Genomic DNA, 21775 nt, shown 5'->3' with positions numbered 1-21775 from the left:
AGACAGGGTTTCTCTGTGGTTTTGGAGCCTGTCCTGGAACTAGCTCTTGTAGATCAGGCTGGTCTCGAACTCACAGAGACCCGCCTGAAGATTGTTATTTTTTTAAATGCCACTAGACTGCTGCACAAAGAGGTATGCTCATTGGCCAGGCTAGCATAGAGAACTGCGCGTGCGCCAGTGCAGGCACTGAAAGCGCCCTAGTGAGGATCACGCAGGCGTAGTACGGGTGGTCGCTGGTGCCACGGGATCGAGAGAAGGCGCGCCCAAGTGGCGCGTGCGCGTGCGCGGGGCGGAGCCTGCGGGCCAGAGCGAGGCTCTAGGTTCCTGTGTCCCAGCTCTGGTGGTTGCTCAGTAACTGTTCGGCGTGGAGAGGGACGGTTCCCTTCTGAGTTATGGATTTTGAAAATCTTTTCTCAAAACCCCCCAATCCGGCCCTTGGCAAAAAAACGGCCGCCGACTCTGAAGAAAGGTGATCCACACGTTTCGTCGTTTGCAGGGGCAGCGCCGGGGTTCCGCCCCTCAGCCTGGGCTAGCGCGTGAGCTGAGGCCGGAGCGGAGAGGTCGCGGGGGAAGTGGGGTGGCTGGCAGCGTGGGGACCTGGGGCGAGGGCAGTGGCCGGGCGGCGGGAGGAGGCTCCGATCTCTGCTGGTCTGCCCCCAGGGCCGGGCTGTACCCCGTGCACGTGCTCTTAACCTGTTTCCTGTCACTCCCTCAGCTCAGAGGTGGCTTTGCCCCGACTCCTGGTACTTGAGAGTTTGAATGGTACTGAAGCACTGCCCTGCCAGTGACCCTGAGCCAGAAATCCCAGAATAAAGCAGCAAGCACCATTTTGGCTTAGTATTTCTGTTAAATTGGAAAAGCATGTGGTTAGTCTCGTATCTAGTGCAGAGTGCAGAATTTCTGTACAGGTACCTGTTCACTTTTAGTCTTTTGAATTGAAAGTGCCCCCACGCCCCATCTCGCCAAAAACCCTTGTCTTCTATGTTCCCATCTTGCCTCAGTGGAAACCTTGACACACATCCTTCACGAGATTTTTCGCCATCCTACTAATTACAGATACGTTTCCAGTGCTGGGCCAGACCCGGTGGCACAACTTTAATCCCAGCTCTTGAGAAGCCGAAGCTGGAAGATTTAGCGAGTCTGAGAACAGTCTGGGCTACATAGTGAAATCCTGTTTTAAGGGGGAAAAGAATATATGTGTTCACAGCTCTGTCTCAAAATACGTTAGTGGAAACCATGACCCTAATTGGGCTAGTATCCAGGGTTTCATGTGTGCATCATGTGAAATTTAGCCCCCACATCAGCCTTAAGGAGAAAGTGATGTTCTTATTTTACAGATGAGAATATTGAGGCATAGGGAGCTTATGTCACCTGCCAAGACGACACTGGGGGTGGTAGTCCTAGGATTAAGGTGCTCGGGTAGTGTGATTTCAGTAATACGATTTCATCACCCAGCTTCTAAAGCAGAATTACTCATGTAAATTAGGTCCTATAGATAGATACTGGGAAGAAATGGACCCGGATTACTTGCAGATAGTAACATTCAAGGACAGAATTTTTTTTCATTTTCTTATTGATATTTATTGAGCTCTACATTTTTCTCTGTTCCCCTCCCTGCCTTTCCCCTCGCCCTTTCAATCCTCCCCCAAGGTCCACATGCTCCCAATTTACTCAGGAGATCTTGCCTTTTTCTACTTTCCATGTAGATTAGATCCATGTAAGTCTCTGTTAGTGTCCTCAGTGTTGTCTAAATTTTCTGGGATTGTGGATTGTAGGATGGCTTTCTTTGCTTTATGTTTAAAAACCACCTATGAGCCGGGCGGTGGTGGCGCACGCCTTTAATCCCAGCACTTGGGAGGCAGAGGCAGGTGGATCTCTGTGAGTTCGAGGCCAGCCTGGTCTACAACAGCTAGTTCCAGGACAGGAACCAAAAAAGCTACGGAGAAACCCTGTCTCGAAAAATTAAAAAAAAAAAAGAAATAAAAATAAAACCCACCTATGAGTGAGTACATGTGATAATTGTCTTTCTGTGTCTGGGTTACCTCACTCAAAATAATGTTTCTAGCTCCATCCATTTTCCTGCAAAATTCAAGCTGTCATTATTTTTTTTTCTGCTGTGTAGTACTCCATTGTGTAAGTGTACCACATTTTCCTTATCCATTCTTTGGTCGAGGGGCATTTAGGTTGTTTCCAGTATCTGGCTATGACAAACAATGTTGCTATGAACATAGTTGAGCACATGTCCTTGTAGCACGATTGAGCATCCTTTGAGTATATACCCAAAAGTAGTATTACTGGGTCTTGAGGAAGGTTGTTTCCTAATTTTCTGAGAAATGGCCATGCTGACATCCAAAGGGGGTTGTACCAGCTTGCATTCCCACCAGCAATGCAGAATTGTCCCTTTTCTCCACAACCTCTCCAGCATAAGTTGTCATCAATGTTTTTTGATCTTGGCCATTCTTACAGGTGTAAGATGGAATCTCAGAGTTGTTTTGATTTGCATTTCTCTGATGACTAAGGATGTTGAACATTTCCTTAAGTGTCTTTCAGCCAGTTTAGATTCCTCTGTTGAGAGTTCTCTGTTGAGGTCTTTACTCCAAATTTTTTCATTGTATTATGTGTTCTTTTGGTGTCCAATTTCTTGAGTTCTTTGTATATTTTGGAGATCAGACCTCTGTCTGATGTGGGGTTAGTGAAGATCTTTTCCCATTCTGTAGGCTGTCATTTTGTCTTGTTGACCGTGTCCTTTGCTTTACAGAAGCTTTTCAGTTTCAGGAGGTCCCATTTATTAATTGTTTCTCTTAGTGTCTGTGCTGCTGGGGTTATATTTAGGAAGTGGTTCCTTGTGCCAATGTGTTCAAGTGTACTTCCCACTTTCTCTTCTATAAGGTTCAGTGTGGCTGACCTTATGTTGAGGTCTTTGATCCGTTTGGACTTGAGTTTTTGCATGGTGATAGATGTGGGTCTTTTTTCATTCTTCTACATGTTGATATCCAGTTATGCCAGCACCACTTGTTAAATATGCTTTCTTTTTTCCATTTGATATTTTTTGCTTCCTTGTCAAAAATCAGGTGTTCAAAGATGTGTGGATTGATATCCGGGTCTTCTGTTCAGTTCCATTGGTCCTCCTGTCCTTATGCCAATACCATGCTGTTTTCAGTACTGTAGCTCTGTAGTAGAGTTTGAAGTCAGGGAGTGTGATGCCTCCAGAAGTTCTTTTATTGTACAGGATTGTTTTGGCTATCCTGGGTCTTTTGCTTTTTCACATGAAGCTGAGTACCATTCTTTCGAGGTCTTTGAAGAATTTTGCTGGGATTTTGCTGGGCATTGCATTGAATCTGTAAGGACAGAAACAAATTGATAGCTTTTACATGTATGAGAATTGAACTAGACTAGAAAAAATAGTCAATAGTTTGAAATTACTTTAGACAAAATACCCGTTTCCTAAAGTTTGGCCGAAATATGTAAGAGGCACTTGGACTTGCAGAAGGCAGTTGGAGAGCGGCATGGAAGTAAGGTACCTAGCTATTCATAGGCCTCCTTTTACTTTGGCTTTGGGTCCTTTTCAAGATTTTAGATTTCTGTATTTTTCAGTTTATCTTGATTTTTGCCTGTAGATTTTTTTGAATGCATTGAAACATGTTTTTTTGTTTATTTTAGTTTATTTTATGTGTATGAATGTTTTGCCTGCATGTATGTTTCTGCACCACATGTGTGCCTTGCCCTTGGAGGCCTGAAGAGACCATTGGAACAGGTGGTATTGATGTTTGTTAACCACCGTGTTGGTCCTTGGAAGAGCAGCCAGTGCACTTAACTACTGAGCCATTTCTAGCCTGCTGTGTGTGTGTGTGTGTGTGTGTGTGTGTGTGTGTGTGTGTGTGTGTGTGTGTGAAGTGAATTAGTCTTCAGGTTTCTGATTCTTTTGCTCATGATGGGAATACTCATTCATTTAAAACAATTTTAATTGCACTCCTGCTACATAAGACACATCATTTTAGGGCATGGTGACAGGGCAATAAATGAATAAAATGCAGAAAAATACTAATGCTCATGAATTGTGTATTATCGAGGTGGATGGCAGATATATGGTACCTTAGATGATAAGGAAAGCCTTGGGGTAAATGAAGACTGGGTGAGGAGTTAGGTATTTGGGATAATGAGGATAATGTGGATAGTATAAAGAAGCCAGTTAAGGAAAAGCCTTAATGAAAGTTGGCTGCTTGGTTCTTAAGGGCAGGAGGTTGGAGGCTAGGCTATTGGAATCAGCTATATACAGATGGTATTAGATCCAGGAGGATGAAACTGTAGGAAAGAAAGGTGAGGAATGACTTTGGTAAGAGTTGCAAAGATGAGGAGCCAACCGAGAAGAAAAAGTAGCAACTGGGCATGGTGTCACACCTTTAATCCCAGTACTGGGGAGGCAGAAGCAGATGGATTGGGGCCAGCCTGGTCTACGTAGTGAGATTGGTAATTTGAATATAATTTGCCCTCGTAAGATCATAGGGAGTGGCACTATTAGGAGGTATGGCTTTATTGAAGTAGGTAGGACCTTTTTGGAGGAAGTATGTCACTGTGGGGGTAGGCTTTGAGGGCTCCTTTACTCCCTTGCTCCTTATGTCACCTCGTGACATAGTTCACTTCTGTTGCCTGCGGATCAGGATGTAGAACTCTCAGCTCATCCTCAGCACCGTGTGTGCCTACATGCCGCCATGTCCTGCCATGATGATAATGAACAGAACTTCTGAAGTGTAAGCTGCACCAGTTGAATGTTTTCCTTTATAAGAGTTGTCATGGTCATGATGTCTCTTCACAGCAAAAGACGCCCTATCTTTAAAAAAAAAAAAAAGTAAGCCGGGCGGTGGTGGCGCAAACCTTTAATCCCAGCACTCGGGAGGCAGAGGCAGGCAGATCTTTGGGAGTTTGAGGCCAGCCTGGTCTACAAGAGCTAGTTCCGGGACAGGCACCAAAGCTACAGAGAAACCCTGTCTCGAAAAACCAAAAAAAAAAAAAAAAAAGTAGCAGCAATGGGGGGAATAAACAGGGACAACTCAGTACTACTAGAGTTGGCTTTCGTGCTTCTGGGTGGGTCAACAACTAGGACTAAGAATCGTGGCTCCTAAAGGAGCAGTGAAGTGGAGGTTGAGAGGCTGTGGTTTAAGGCAGTTCTCCAGGCTCTGATATTATCCATCCCTTCGTCTCGGGTTCACCTTCAGTTCTGTTAGAGCAGTGCTTCTCAGCCTTCCTGATGCTCCACCCTTCCTCATGTTGTGGTGACTCCGAACCAGAAAATTGCCTTCGTTGATGCTTCATAACTGTAATTTTGCTGCTGGTATGCATCATAATGTAAATATCTGATATGCAGGATGTCTTATATGCGTACCCTTATCTTATATGTGAAAAGGTTGTTACACACACCCACCTTGGTTGAGAACTGCTGTGCTAGAGTATGCTCAGTAATTACTCACACAGTGTCTATGCATGGCAAGTTGCTCACGCTTGAGTCAGAAGAGTTGTTCATCTTCGCATTTGGGTGTTAGTCTCCTGACCTCCTGAGGCATCCTGCATTGTACCTGACACACCTCTCTCTTTGACATTCCTCTTTGCTAGTTCTTCCATATCTTTTCTGTTTAGAAAACCCCAAATCTAACTTGAGTGTTCCTTATATATGTGCCTGTCAGCAGATAAAAAGCTCTCAGGATGCTTGTCATTTTCATTGTTATACCTTGTAGTCTGAGCCCACAGCCTGAATGTGATGAATAATTAACATGCAATGAATGACAGGAATGATGGGTGAATAGTGATTTGTATATATGCTAATTCTTTTTTTCCCCTTTTTTGTTTTTTTGAGACAGGGTGTCTCTGTGTAACTGCCCTAGCTGTCCAGGAACTCTCTGTAGACAAGGCTGGCCTCAGACTCACCTAGATTTGCCTGCGTCTGCCTCCTGAGTGCTGGGATTAAAAGCGTGCGCTGCCACCGGCTGGCGTATATGCTAATTCTTTTTTTTTTTCTTTTGGTTTTTCGAGACAGGGTTTCTCTGTAGCTTTGGAGCCTGTCCTGGAACTCCCTTTGTAGACCAGGCTGGACTCAACTCACAGAGATCCGACTGCCTCTGCCTCCCTAGTGCTGGGATTAAAGGCGTGTGCCACCACCGCCTGGCCCGTATATGCTAATTCTTAAGCACTAAGATATATAATATAAACTTTCAGTTCTATAGGTTGATCATACACATATTACCATTTACCAGTTGTCATCATCATCATTGTGGTTATTTTGAGACAGTGTCACTGTATAGCCCTGTCTGGCCTAGAACTTGCTGTCTAGACCTCAAACTCACAGAGATCCACCCACCTCTACCTCCTGAGTGCTGGGATTAAAGGACTGCACCACCCATACCTGAGCTTATACTGCTATTTTTATTAATGTTATAGAGTATTTGGAGTAGACTTTGAATTTGGAACTTACCTTAAGACCCAAGCCATGAGTTTTAATGCTGTGTGATAAACTCTTTTGTGTTATTTGCTGTTTTGCTGCAGAACTGATGAAGTAGATGGTGCTGAAGTTGAAACACAGACAGAGAAAGTAAAATGGAAAGCAAAGCGAAACAGTGAACAGATTCCCAAGAAAGTAAGGTTCACCTGACTTGTTGGACAGACAGCTCTGGATGGATGTGAGAGCCTGAAGGATCCTGTTTGTCTCATTGTATTTAGCATTTGGGGCCTTGTTAACTTAGGTCAAGGAAACTCAGAATCATCTTTCAGTAACTTTCTTGCCTTTTAGCATGAACTCTTATCATGATCGGATGGGGAATGTGTCCATGTTATAACAAGATTGATTTCCTCATTTCTGAAATGAACTGTAAACTGTTTTTTGAAAAGCTTCTTTCCTATCAAATTAGATGTAAAAATCTACAGGTCTGTACTTAACCAGCCTTACTAATTACTGACTTAAAATCCAGATTTGTATGTAGCAGGATTCAAACATGGCAGCATGAACAACACAAATGTGTTATCCTGTTGAGGGGCTAGAATTGAACCTGGGAGCAAAGGTGGTAGCAGGGTTGTTCTTTCTGGGGTGTGTAAGGAGAGGTCTGTTCCAGACCCCTCTGGTGCATTTTGGTTTTCCATGACTGTAAGAAGCCTCCTGACCTCCTACAATGGCCTGATTTCCAAATAGGCCCCATTGTGCAAAATTGAAGATCAAGACTTACACATAAGAATTTAGAGTTGGGGGGCTGGAGAGATGGCTCAGAGGTTAAAGAGCATTGCCTGCTCTTCCAAAGGTCCTGAGTTCAATTCCCAGCAACCACATGGTGGCTCACAACCATCTGTAATGGGGTCTGGTGCCCTCTTCTGGCCTGCGGGCATATACATAGATAGAATATTGTATACATAATAAGTAAATATTAAAAAAAAAAGAATTTAGAGTTGGGGGAGACTCAAGTTCAGTCCATCACAAAGCCAATATCTGCTCCTCTCCTGTTGGAGTTTTTTATGGGGGAGGCAGTAAATGTTCACACATTACAAAAAAATATTTTCATATTGACAATGTAAGGCACAAATGGGCTTTATAAAAATATGCAGGAGAGATGCTACAACTAGCACAGCACCTTCATCTCCTGGGGAAGGCTCTGAGCCCCTCCCTCAGAAATACTGACTTCCATGTGTAGCTGCCATGGATAAAGACCGAGGCCGATGTCCAGAATCTGCAGTTTTACTATCCCACAGGGCAGTGATACAGGCCTCACTCCATGCCCACAGTTCATAGTCTGTGTACTCCCTCTCTAAGAGAGTAGACAGGCGATAGCACACTGTCTTTATTTCTAAATAAGTTATAGGAAAAGGTGAACACCCAGGTTATCCCCAAGCAGAGTTTGTTCAGCCCAGGCTTTTCAGTCACTAACACAAATATATGTAGGGTTATGGCTAACTTAGTAGGGGTACCCAGGTAAGCACTGCAGGTCTAGAAAAAGTATTGTTGCCTCCCTCCTCCGTGTTAGCTCCTGAAATGACCAGTTCTAACTTGTGCACAGATCGCTTCCGTGTTTTTCCCAGTTTTACTGCTTATGTAGTCATCCCTGAGCTAACAGTTTAAATTCATAAATCGAGTGTGTGCTTGTTCACTGTTCTCGCAGCACAGCCGTCCACAGGACAGGCTGTTAGAGGTGGCGCTGGTCTTGCTTTCCTTAGTAGGGTGCTGGCATTCTTGTACCTGTTCCGTGCACCTGCACACTGCACTGTCCTGGGAGAGATGCTGCTGGAGCCTCACGGATGAGCAGTGTTGCCCTTGTATCGATACTTGCCTGTGTTAGAAAGTGGTTGTTCCAGTTTTTATTCCAACACTACAAATGACAGAGGCTGGCCCCGCCTGAGAATGCCATGACATCCCAGTCTCGTTCTGTTTGCAGCTGCATTTCCAGTTTCCTGTGTCCTCGAGCTTGGTCTCTGTCCCCCGTACCTTCACTGTTTGTTGTTGTTTTCTTGACTTAGAGTTCTATGCAGTTTTTGGTCATCCTTGTGCCTTATGTGTTGCAGATACCTGCTCATTTTAGTTTTCTTTCTCTTCAGTGATATTTTTGTAAATGTCACACCTTTGAGATAGTTGATTTTAAGAGTATGTTCTTGTATGCCCAGTCCTTTGTGCACCGATAAGCTTATTTTCTTGCGTTATCTTCTAAAGCTTTGTTTCGCCTTTCACATTGAAATTTATAATCACCTTGGGGTGCAGGCAACCCATTTCTTTATTTTGTTATTATTATACCTAATTGTTTCAGGGCCATTTTGTTATCAGTAAGGGGCTGTCTTGTCCCCGTGGTTTTACATTGCCACTTTTGTTAAAGTCAGGTATTCACGTTCAGTCTTCTCAGCTGTCTGTTCTTGTCCTCTGAACTACCTGTTCCTTCCCCACTACTCAAAGAGTTAATTAGTACAGTTTTAAAATGATTTGGTGCTATATAAGCAAGTCTTGGCACCTTTGTGGTTTTTTTCTTCTTTGAAGTGTCTTGGCTATCTTTTTGTGCTGTTGTTTGTTTTTATTTTTCTTTTTTTAAAAATTTATTTATTAAAGATTTCTGTCTCTTCCCCGCCACCGCCTCCCATTTCCCTCCCCCTCCCCCAATCAAGTCCCCCTCCCTTGTCAGCCCAAAGAGCAACCAGGGTTCCCTGCCCTGTGGGAAGTCCAAGGACCATCCACCTCCATCCAGGTCTAGTAAGTTGAGCATCCAAACTGCCTAGGCTCCCACAAAGCCAGTATGTGCAGTAGGATCAGAAACCCATTGCCATTGTTCTTGAGTTCTCAGTAGTCCTCATTGTCCGCTATGTTCAGAGAGTCCGGTTTTATCCCAGGCTTTTTCAGACCCAGGCCAGCTGGCCTTGGTGAGTTCCCGATAGAACATCCCCATTGTCTCAGTGTGTGGGTGCACCCCTTGCAGTCCTGAGTTCCTTGCTCGTGCTCTCTACCTTCTGCTCCTGATTTGGACCTTGAGATTTATGTCCGGTGCTCCAATGTGGGTCTCTGTCTCCTTTCATCGCCTGATGAAGGTTGTTGTTTGTTTTTCAAGATGTGGTTTCTCTGTGTAGTCTTTAGCTGTCCTTGAATTCACTCTGTAGACCAGCCTGGCCTCAAATTCTGCCATCTAATCTACCTGCCTCTACCTCTCCAGTGGTAGGACTGAAGGTGTGCACCACACCACACCTGGCGTGGCTATTCTTAGCATAGGCCTACCTATATAAATTTAAAATCAGTTTGTTGGGTACCACAGAAAGTCTTGGGTAGGGTTTTCATTGGTAATATGTGAAATTTATGGATTATTTAGAGGGAAATTTGAATCCTTAGAATACTATACAGTCTTTGTCTTGAATTTTTCTAAGCATATTGTGTGTGGAACTGTCTGTCTGTGTGTGTGTCTGTGTCTGTGTGTGTGTGTACATGTATGTGACTACATGTAGAGGCGAGAGGTTACTATTGGGTGCATTTCTCAATTGTTTTCTACTTTATTTTTGAGATGGATCTCTCTCTGAGCCTTGAGTTCATCGATGCAGTTGGGTTGGCTGTCCAGTGAACTCCAGAGATCTGTCTGTCTCCATTCACCTGGTGCTCACTGTATCCTAAGGTTACACATGAGGCCACCAGACCAGCTTTTACGTGGGTGCTAGGGATCTGAACTTGAGTTCTCACATCTGATAGCAGGAACTTTACTGTCTGTGCCATCTCCCTGGTCTTCCTTGTGGTGTTTGTTTGTTTGGTGTGTGTGTGTATGTGTATGTGTGCGTGCACATGCGTGCTAGTCCTTCAAGACTGGAAGTATCAGATTCCTCTAGAGCTGGAGTTAACAGGTGTAAGCCGCTGGACATGGTGAGGGAACGAATCTTGGGTCCTCGGGAAGAGTGCTGTATGCTCCTAACCACTGAGCCATTTCTACAGCCCATTTTTAATTCTGCAAAATTTTCAGGTGTTTAAAAAAAAGAGTGTAGAGGGGTTGGAGAGATGGCTCAGAGGTTAAGAGCACTGGCTGTTCTTCCAGAGGTCCTGAGTTCAATTCCCAGCACCCACGTGGTGGTTCACAGCCATCTGTAATAAGATCTGGTGCCCTCTTCTGACATGCAGACATACATGCAGGCAGAACACTGTCTATATAATTAAGTAAATAAATAATAGTCATTCAAAAAATGACTACATTTATTAAAAAAAGTGTAGAAAACGCTATATAAAACGCAACACATAAGGCACAAGGATGACTCATGTATCCCTCATACAAATGCAGTAATAGTCAATTAATTGCTAGTCTTATGATATATATGTATATAAAGCTTGCTTTGAATCTTAAGCCAAAAATTTCAATTTTTATTGTGTGATATTTTGATTACATTATGATGCTCCCAAGAAAGTTTGTTTTGAATCAGAGGGCAGAGCTAGATACTGGCTGACCAAAATTTACCATAGAGGTTTTAGAGAACTGCAGACAGATAGACATAGGAAGTAGTAGGGTGGGGCTTAGAGAGGATCTTAACCCTTTTGGATGGAGGAATGAAAGAGACAAGAAGTCACTGGTCACTTCACTGCTGCTTCTCTGGTCATTCAGGTTCTTATCCCAATGCCTGACTCCCGAGTTTTTATTGATAAAGAATAGATAAATGCATCATCTTTTCATCTTTAGTTTAAGCACCTGGGAAACTCTACAGCATCATCAAAGGGTTTGCCATGTAAAAAATCAAGAAGTAAGGACTATGACCCATACAGTGACGGTGAGACCTGCACTCCGGAACCAGAAGATAATTTTGACAAAGAGCTTCAACAGTACATCCAAGCCAAGGAAATGGCAAATGCTGCTCAGCTCTCACTACTGCCTGGAGAATCTGTGAAAAAAGAGGGAGCGGCAGGCACCCAGCAGAGTAAGCACTTTGTCCTGGTTGTTTGTATTTGAACAAGCGTTTTCTCACCTGTACTTTATCGTACAAGACAAGGTGACTTTGGTTGCTTTTTGTGCTCGACGCCAGGTGTTGACGTGAGACGGAACCGGAGACTTGGTTGCTTGGTAGCTCTCAGTTTGTAGGAGACACTGGGCTGCTAGTGGGTTATCAAAGGCTGTGTCTCTCTCAGAAGTCTGAATCCCTGGCTTCTGCATGTATGACCCTTGTTTAAAGAATTGACTGACTGGGTGATTGTGTATGTCTGTGTCCATTTTTTTAAATGCTGGGGACTGATCACCCAGGACTCATGTGTATTAAGGAGACATTCTGCTACGGAACTATATCCAGCATAAAAATGCATTTCTTTCATTTTTATTTTTTAAATTGATATGTATTATTTTAAATTACAAAAATGTGATTTGGCCACAGATATGAGTGCACATGACAGTTTGTAAATGTTTTGTTTTGTTTTGTTTGTTTGTCTGTTTGTTTGTTTCGAGACAATGTTTTTCTGTGTAGCCCTGGCTGCCTTGGAACTTGCTTTATAAGATCAGACTGCCCTTGAACTCTGAGACTCTTGTACCTCTGCCTCCTAAGCGTTGGGATTAAAGGTGTGCACCACAACTGCCCAGCATAAATGAAATTCTTAATGCTTTCCATTTACTGTGCTTTCCTTCAAGTGTTTCTTCTATTCAAGATACAGCTATCAGTAAATTTAGTGTATATGGTTTTCTTTTTTGGTGCACACACACATGTGTGTGTATGTGTGTGTCTATGTGTGTGCGCGTGTGAAATATTTTGAGATGGGATCTCATGTAGTCCAGGTAGTCTAAACCTTGCTATGTAGCTGAAGATAGCCTTGAACTCCTGATCCTCTGACCCCATTGTCTTCAGTGCTAGGCTTGCAGTTGTTCTCGTTTGTTGTAGATTGCTATGATAAAACACCGTGATAGCACCCTGAGGAGGAAAGGGTTTATTTATTTCATGTTATACCTCAGGTAACAAACAGTTTATTACTGAAAGAAGACACGGCAGGGACCTAGAGGAAGGAAGGCTGTTTACCGGCTTGTTCAGCCCGTTTTCTTATACCACCCAGGCCCACCTGTCCAGGGTGGCACCACCCACAGAGAGCTGGGCCCTCACATCAGTTAATCAACAACAACATGCCCTACATACCTGTTTGTAGGCCATCTGACGGAGTCGGCAGTTGAGGTGCCTCTTCCCAGATAATTCTAGTTTGTGTCAAGTAGACAGAAAACTAGCCAGCATGCAAGTATGGAACACCATCCTCTTCTTTAAAAACATATTTTCAAGAGAAAATCTGTAATATATGTGATAATTCTAAGCCTCTAGTTCTTTTCTACAGATGCTGTGGCAATTCTAATTGGATCAGTCAATTGTTGACACCTTCAAAATGTTCTGGCCTGTGGTGTGCAAGATTGACTTAATTCATCATCTTGTTTTTCCCTCCCTCCCATCCCTTCTTTTCAATAACAGTGCATTTGAAGTTAGGGTGTTAGAAGCCTTTGTTTGCTTCTGGTTAGCGAGTCCCATCACTGTCTGGTCACCTTTCCCTCACTGAGGTGCAGTTTCCCTGAATTATAAGGCCAATTTCTAAGGGTTAAGCTGACATCATACCTTTATGCTATTTTTAAAAAAAATGAACTTCTTGTTTTTAGCTGCCAAACAAAAAAATAAGAAATCTAAAGCTGGTCACAAGAAAGTTAAACAGAAGAAAATGAAGCGCAAGTGGCCCGGAACTGGAAACAAAGAGTCAAGTGTCTCGCTGAAGAACTGTGGCTCCCAAGAAAAGGTATAAGAGTTGTGCTTTTAGGAGGATGCCTATGTGCTTCCGGGTTCTTGCCTTTCACTTCAGTTTCAGGAAGTGCTCGGAGATGTGGGGAGGCAGGAGCACCCCACGAGTCAGGGTATACGGAAACCTCTACCTGCTGTTGACTCTGTGGTCTTCCTTCCTAATTACTGCTTCCTTCCCTCTTGGCACTGGCTGCCAGCACCATCTTCAGCCTCAGGGGTCTCTGAGTGTTAGACCATTGCTAACTGTAGAAAACTGGGAGGCAGAAGGAAATAGCTTTGGAGACAGTTGAAAGGCCGCCCAGTCCTGTGTAGCTGATACACTGCAGTCCCGTAGCCTTTGGGTTGATCCTTCTGGAAATTAAAAACAGCTATTTCTGAACATCGGTCTTACCAAAGCTGCCAGTCCTACCTGGTGCTTTGACGTTGCTTTGTAAATGTTCTTCCTTGATTTGCATCTGTACTCAGCATAGGATAGTAAATCACCTCTGAAGACTTTTAAACCGAATGACAAGCTTTTTATTCAGCTTAGTCACGGGGTCAAGAGTTTGGGGAGGTTAAAATATTAGAAATATCAAAGTATTAGCTAAGCATGGTTGTGGGTGCCCTGTGTTGTCCCAGCTGCTTAGGAGTGGTAGGAGGAGTTGGGGACTATCCTGGGTAACAAACAGTGAGATCCCATGTCAAAACAAGGGAGGGGAATACCAAATGTCAAAGATTGAAATCAACTTATATAAAAACTGTCTCTCTTTCCATATTTTGTGAACGAGAAATGTGAAGTCAGAGTTCAGGTCACTGTCTGTTCCACACAGGCCAAGCCAGGGCTGAACTTTGTTTCTTCCCTGTCTCCGTGTTGTAACATTGACTCAGATGATTCTTCCCCCACAACTGCAGCCCTTCTACACCAAGAACAAGTTCTAAACATATGTTAGACTCTCATAGCATAATTATCTAAAACCAAAGATTTGAACTGAGATACACTTATAATTTTTATGGTCTTAATAAATCAATAACTTGATATTCTTGCAAAGCTGGTCATTTAGGAAATGGGTTAGTTCTTAACTGCACACACCATATTCCTAAATCTGTATTTACGACTTAGGCATACAGAAGCGATAAGCTCTGTCACAAGGTAAGACATTAAAAATAGGTTTTGTTTCTAAAGAGCTAAAATAGGTTTTAGGGTTTTCATTTCTTTTTTAAATATTAATCTGCAAAACAGTAGTTGGAACTAGAGATTTTTCACTGCTTTCTGTTAATGAAGTCCCAGCTTTGTTATCTGTGATCCTAAAGCCTGTTGTAGACTTCTTTTTATTACAAACAATATACTTTCTTATTTTTTTCATTCATTTTTATAAAATAAGGACAAAGTACATAAAATCCTCAAATTTTACAAACACTAGTATTCAGTGGTTGAATGCTGTTGAAAATGATGAGCACTCATTTTATAAACTGATTTACTAAAGTCCATCTTTGAAAGCTCTTTTAGTAGAGACCCTTTTTTGAGCCAGGGTCTTGCTGTATAGGTCAGGCTGGCCTTGAACTTGTAGCCCTGCTTCAGCCTTGGAATGCTGAGAAGATACATTATGTCAACATGCTCAACTAGAAGAGACACAGTCTAACATATTAAAAGTAGATTAAAACAATTTTGTAAAATAGAATGAAATATTTAATTTTTTTTTCTGTTTATTTATTTATTGTATTAAAGGCTGGTGAGCCTGAAGAGAAGCAGCCGCGTGTCAGGATGAGTCAAGGCTTCATCAATCAGCACACAGTGGAACGTAAAGGGAAGCAAGTGTGCAAATACTTTCTTGAAAGGAAATGCATTAAGGTATGAGAATGTGTAAGCAAAATACACTACAGCGTGCTTATGGCAGAAATCTACAAGAACTGGTGTCTCTGAGTCTTTTCAAAACATACCTTAAAGTTTTAAAAACCATTCTCTCTTGGAAACAATTTAATTAGAAAATTAGTGATGTGCCACTTTTATGCTTTAAAAGGTAATTTATTAAATACGCTTTATATTCAAAATGTTCAAGAATTTTTATAAAGTTCAGCAAGCTAAGTGAAGTAACAAGCTAAGTTATCGCTAACACGAGCTTGTTTGGACTCTTTCTGGACTCGCTCATTTGAAGTTAAGTGGGAGCTGAGCTGCAAAGGTCTGACTGTGAGACATGACCTGTGCTTATTCTTACACCCAGGGAGACCAGTGTAAGTTTGATCATGATGCGGAGATAGAGAAGAAGAAGGAGATGTGTAAGTATTACGTACAAGGGTATTGCACCAAAGGCGAGAACTGCCTGTATTTGCATAATATCCTTTATCACAAGAGTCCCTTCACTCTTTGTATAGTATGAACTTTTAAAGATGTAGACTTTGTAATAAACCACAGCTTTGACTATAGCAAAGTGCTCTACCTAAGCCCAAGTAGATATCAAAGTGATTGTATTGTATACATATTTGCATAAGAAAGAAAGGGACCCTTCAGAAAGTCTCCTAATGTAGGGCCATTCTGCTCAGCCTGGGCGGTGGAAGGCTCATGAGACCTAGTCAGGCCCAGGAAGACGTCAGTTTCTGTCGTGGTTGTGTCGAATTCAGTCTATTCGTATAGAAAAAGAAATATTTTATGGAGGTTCCCTGAACTTGAAGGGGAGCCTTGGTTCTAATGGCACAGACTTGTCAAAAAACATGAAACTCAAACATTTAAGGTAATAATAGCACCATTGACCACACAAAAGTTGTTTCTTTATAGTCATACACCATTGAAGTCTCAGATTCTTCTGGGTGGTGGTGGCGCACACCTTTAATCTTAACATTCAGGGGGCAGAGGCAGGCAGAGCTCTGAGTTTGAGGCCAGCCTGGTCTACAAAGTGAGTTCTAGGACAGCCAGGGCTGTTACACAGAGAAACCCTGTCTTAAAAAACCAAAGAAAAAGAAAAAAAAGTCTTAGATTTTAACTTGATATTTTCTATTTAATAATGTTAATAAGTCGGTTCTACTTTAACAAACCTAATACATAAAAGATCCAGATTTGTAAAACATACTGTAGTCACTGACTTTAATTTACCCCATCCTCAAAGAACCTTTTAAAATAACCACATCTCTCAAGGTAATTAAGACACATTTCTTTCATCTGTGAATGAAACTGACCTGTGGTACATTATGAGAATATATGAGGGAGAAGTTGTCTTTCTAAAATGAGACTTTTTGTTTTCTCACATTTTGAATAGAAAACTCAGTGATTGTACTGGTAGGAAAGATTTTAGAGGGAAAATCTTTATTAATTAACAATGAAGTCTTTCAGTTGGGTTCAAATTGTTCTTTCCCTTAACACTGTGCTACATGAATATCCTTGCAAGTTTTATCACACAGGAACAAAATGTTACCAGGGCGATCACTGTAATTTTTCTCATGCCCCACTGACTGCAGAAACACAGGAACTGTTGGCTAGAGTAAGTATGGTGGTGATCTTGTTTTTCTTCTTAAAAACAATATGTTTGTACCAAGGATGACATTTGAAAAAAGAGAGAGCTTCATGGGCTAGTATATGATAATCTAAGTTTATTTAGGTTTGGAAATTTTTTTTTATCTTATTGTCTCTGAAAGGAAGATTGATATTCATTGATAGATAGAATTAATTAGAATGTTGTTAGTCAATATTGTTAGCGAGTTACAATTTCTATTATTTACTATGTGTGTACAGACTTGTGGCAGCCAGAAAAAACTCTGGGGAGTTGGTTCTCTTTATCATGTGGGTCCCTAGGATCAAAGTCAGGTTGTTGCACTTGGCGGCAACCCCTTTTACTCACCGCGCTGTCTCTTTACCTCAGTTAGCAACTTTAAATAGCTGTTAAGTCGAGACGGGCACAGGAAATAGAGGTACAGCTTAGTCAGAGAGTCACTGCTGACAAACACGTTAGTTACGTCAATAACTGGTCTTCAGGTATTCCTGGTCTTTGAGAAAAGGTTATTGTGAAGTTATGGTCATTGACATTCTTTTCTATAGATTAGGTCAGGGTAGTGTCTCCAAAATTAAATTTAAATAAATGTGAAAATTTTAAAAATCCTCCTAAAACCGCTTGTGGCAAAAACTCCTGGAGCCTAAGCCAGTATGAGGAAGTCAGGGGTGCTCATTGGTAGGCACTCTATATCAAGAATAGGGATGGTGTCTGTGGAGCTAGAAATCATATCAGATATTTATGTGAAATTAGTTTCTTATTTCTTTTTGTAATACCACATGTTGTTAGGTTGAATGCTATTAGAACAATTGGAGAAGAATGAGATAGGACAGTATACATAGTATGTATTAATGAATTTTTTTAAAATCATGTTTTTTTTCTGTTAGGTTTTGAATTCTGAAAAGAAGTCATGTAAATAGACTGAGAAGGTAAAAGCGACCTGCTAATGGTCTTTCTTATTTAATCATCTCTTGAAGTTGGGGTAGCAGCCTTAATAGAGGCTTTTCTGTCTTTTCAAATGGAAGCATTTTTCCCTTCCTTCCTCAATAAAAATATGTATATACCTGCTCCTCTGTCTGTATTTGTCTGCTGTGTGTGTGTGTTTAATTCTCCTCTTGAGTTTTGTCTGTCTGTCTGATATTTGAGATAGGGACTCTCTATGTAGCCCTGGCTATATTCACGTGCCTCTACCTTCCGAGTGCCAGGATAAAGATGAGCTACCACACCTGGCATTTTATTCTATGACTTGGTTATGATTGGATATCATTGTTGGAGATTTAGATGATTTTCAGTTTTCTGAGGGCACATTGTTCCAGTAACTCTTTATAAATATCTCTTGCTATAAATTGCAACAGTTACTCGGGTCTATGCCAAGGAGTAGAATTTAATGGATTGGTTTAAGGTAACACAGTTTTTCTAATGTGTTATGTAACAGTTTACATTCCTGTAAGCCATAGAATTATTTCTTTTCCACATTTGTTAATACTTTGTGTTTTAATTTTTTTCTATCTTAGTGGATATAAAGATGGTGCCCTGTGGCTGATCTGCACGGCATGCGGCGTCTTCGGTTTACTGGCCCAGGGTTTCTGTTTGTCCTTTGGCTTTGCTTTTATATGACCTTCACCTTCTTCTGTGAAGAGTGTCAGGTTTCCCATTCTGTAGGCTTTCTTGTCGCCTTTTGTTTTGGTTTTGCCTTTTCAAGACAGGGTTTCTCTGTGTAACAGCCTTGGCTGTCCTGGAACTAACTCTGTGGACCATGCTGGCCTCGAACTCACAGAGATCTGCCTACCTCTGCCTCCCAAGTGCTGGGATTAAAGATGTGCACCACTACTGCCCGGCTTTTTTTGAGGTAGGGTCTTGCCCATGTGTTATTTTTTTCCCGAAGTTTTGGTTATTCAGGATCTTTTAGATTTGGATTCTATATATGAATTTTTAAAAAATTTCTTTTGCCAGGTGGTGGTGACTCACGCCTTTAATCCTAGCACTTGGGAGGCAGAAGCAGGTGGATCTCTGTGAGTTCAAGGCTAGCCAACTCTACAGAGCAAGTTCCAGGACAGCTGGGGTTACAAAGAGAAACCTGTCTCAAAAAAAAAAAGAAAAAAGAAAAGAAAAAAGAAACTTCTTTCTTCATTTTTCTTTTTCCCTTTTTTCAAATATTTAATTGTAATTTCGTTGTGTTGAATGTGAGGATTGCTTTGGATATAGTTTCAACTTAACAGTATTGTCTTCATATTTGTGGACTTTGATTTTATTGAGCTATACACTTTTCTCTGCTCCCTTGTTGTTTTTAATGTGTATGTGTGTTTTGCTTGAATGTGTGTCTGTACCACACTCATGCCTGGTGCCCGCAGAGGTCAGAAGATGATGCTGGGGCCTCTGAAACTGGAGTTACGTGTGGCTGTGAGCTGCTATGTGGGTGGTGGGACTCAAACCTGAGTCCTCTGTCAAGAACAAGTATTCTTCACCACTGAGCCAACCCTCCCCTCCAGCCTTCATTGTGAATTTTTTTTCACAGTCCATAAAGGCTTTTTATTTATGTTTTACATCTCTAGAAAAAGAATCCCAGGATTTTCCCTCCTGTGTGTTTTCGTCTTGCCTCTTCATGGTCCATGATGCCAGCTGAGGTGGTCAGTACAATGAAGCCAAACTGACGGGATGGGAGCAGGTTGTCCTGCCATTTTTCTAGGTCTTTGAGTTGCACATCAAATCTAGGGCTTATCACTCCACACTTGTTCAACCTGCCTGTGAGATTTACAACGATCTTCCCAGCTCTTGGTCATCAATGATTTCAAATTCACCAATGTAACCGTGCTCATCATCATGGTTAGGAACCGAACAATGACTTTGAAGCAGGGCCTGATGAGGACCTTGCGTTTGCCTCTCTCTCAGCATTGTTGATACTCTTGAGAGCACCAGCCAGGACGTTCAAGTGCACCATGGTAGTGGGAAGATGGCGGAAAAAGCCATTGTGAAATTTTTTATGTAATCATAAATGAGTTCTTACATTTCCATTCAACTCTATTGTTGTTAATAGGGTTTTTGTTGTTGTTTTTGTTTTTGACAGAGTCTTTCTATGTAGTCCTGGATGTCCTAGAGTTTTCTGTGTCTCTAGAACTCACAGATTCACCTACCTCTGCTTCCTAAGTGCTGGGATTAGAGGCCAATATAGTTGGGTTTATTTATTTATTTTTTTATTATCTTTTTGGCTTGGTTTGGGTTTTTGTTTTGTTTTTTAATGTGATTTTGTATTTTTCTTTTTCTGTTTTTCTGGATTTTGGTTCGGTTCTAGCCTTAGATTTTACATTTAAACTCAGGGTATTCCTCCCGTTTTCCCCAAGAAGAATATCTAACGCATTTTGGATTTTATGTTTTCTTTTGCTGCATGGATGTTTTTTTAGAGAGGTGAGTGAGTGTAGGGGGTGATTAAGTTGGTAATTTTCTCAAGCTGATGTGTTTATTCTCTTTTGCAGCTTCTATAGAGGACAAATCTATTCCTGTTCAGGACTTTTGAAGACTGGCCATTTGGAATAGTTCGAAGGTCCCTCAGTTAACGCATCTTCCTGTGTGGTTGTGATCGTGTGCAGCTTCCAGATCTAGTGCTCAAGTGAAGGGTGGCTCTGCACTGGGAAGACGGGAGAGGAGCACGTGCATGCTGGCTGCGGTGGATGCTGTGCTGAGCTAGGTCCCGGTCGAGACTGCCGAGAACAAGCTAGGCAGAGGATGGGAGAAGTGAGGATGGGAAGTATAGGGAGGATGACGGTGGAGAATGCAGGGGACAGTAGGTGATAAAATAAGTTACATCTCTACGTGTCATTAAATACTTTGCACAATGTTTTTTGTTGTTGTTTTTGTTTTTTTGTTTGTTTTTTTTTTGGTTTTTCGAGACAGGGTTTCTCTGTGTTTTTGGAGCCTGTCCTGGAACTAGTTCTTGTAGACCAGGCTGGTCTCCAACTCACAGAGATCCGCCTGCCTCTGCCTCCTAAGTGCTGGGATTAAAGGCATGTGCCACCACCGCCCGGCTCTGCACAATGTTTTTTTAACAATAATTCAGAGTTCCATTTTATGGTTTAGCATAGACTGTGTTTCTGTTATCTTTTTAAAAACAATTTTCTGATGGATATTTGTTTCTAATTATTTCTGTTATAAATAAAGTGGGATAATATAATACTTCTTGCTAAGGTGTTTTCATACTTGCTGCTTTTAATCTTTGTGTTGTTAAAAATGTAAGAATATTTACCTTGGGCCAGTGAGTGCTCAGCGGGTAAAGGTGCTTGCTGTGCAAGTTTGCCCCCCACATTCCATGGTAGAAAGAGGGAACCAGCTTCAGAAAGTTGTCCTTTGACCTCCATGTGTGTGTGTGTGTGTGCAAACAACACACAAATAGTGTTTCTTTTTTTAAAAAAATATTTATTTATTTATTTATTTATTATGTATACAATATTCTGTCTGTGTGAATGCCTGAAGGCCAGAAGAGGGCACCAGACCCCATTACAGATGGTTGTGAGCCACCATGTGGTTGCTGGGAATTGAACTCAGGACCTTTGGAAGAGCAGGCAATGCTCTTAACCTCTGAGCCATCTCTCCAGCCCACAAATAGTGTTTCTTTATAGAATCTTTCTCAGGCTGGTGATAGCTCAGCAATTAAGAACACTGGCTGCTCTTGCAGAAGAAAAGAAAATGAAATTTATGCCTGACCTGGGTTCAATTCCCAGCACCCACATGGCAGCTCACAACTGTCTGTAACTCCAGTTACAGTTCAATACCCTTATATAGAAAAGCATGCAACTTTTATCATTGGCTTATAAACAGTAGCCAGATTATATAGTTTTATAAAATATAAATGTGTGAGTTTCAGAATGTTTTGAACACAGCATACAATAGCATTTTCCAGGTATAGATGCAATTCTAAATATATGTGGAATGCATATTAGACAAATACCATAAGAGTTATGTTTAGCACCCTTCTGATACACAGAGTTCATCATTCTAGTGACTCTACCTAGAATCCTATTGAAAATACCAGCTAAGATTATTTTGGTTGTAGTTGGAGCCTACTGAATCAAGAAAGTAATTGCTTATGGTGCAAGGATCAGATAGGC

The 21775-nt window shown here is 41.7% G+C and overlaps 1 protein-coding gene and 1 pseudogene across 1 annotated transcript; one reads left to right on the top strand and one right to left on the bottom strand.

Moving 5' to 3' along the window:
* The first annotated feature begins 286 nt into the window (after positions 1-286).
* Positions 287-20846, top strand: Zc3h8 (zinc finger CCCH-type containing 8). Its single transcript, XM_075962117.1, has 9 exons — positions 287-469; positions 6535-6625; positions 11154-11388; positions 13086-13219; positions 14927-15049; positions 15420-15531; positions 16561-16670; positions 17564-17605; positions 20147-20846. Exons 1-8 carry the CDS (start codon positions 393-395, stop codon positions 17594-17596), a joined length of 915 nt encoding a protein of 304 aa, XP_075818232.1. The 5' UTR covers positions 287-392; the 3' UTR covers positions 17597-17605; positions 20147-20846.
* LOC142843955 (small ribosomal subunit protein uS8-like) lies at positions 19179-19614 on the bottom strand (annotated as a pseudogene).
* Positions 20847-21775: the final 929 nt, after the last annotated feature.

The sequence above is a fragment of the Microtus pennsylvanicus genome, chromosome 2 (assembly GCF_037038515.1).
Source record: "Microtus pennsylvanicus isolate mMicPen1 chromosome 2, mMicPen1.hap1, whole genome shotgun sequence".
Classification (NCBI taxonomy): Eukaryota; Metazoa; Chordata; class Mammalia; order Rodentia; family Cricetidae; genus Microtus; species Microtus pennsylvanicus.
The sequence above is the reverse complement of the archived record's forward strand: the minus strand, read 5'-3'. Positions and strand labels throughout refer to the sequence as shown.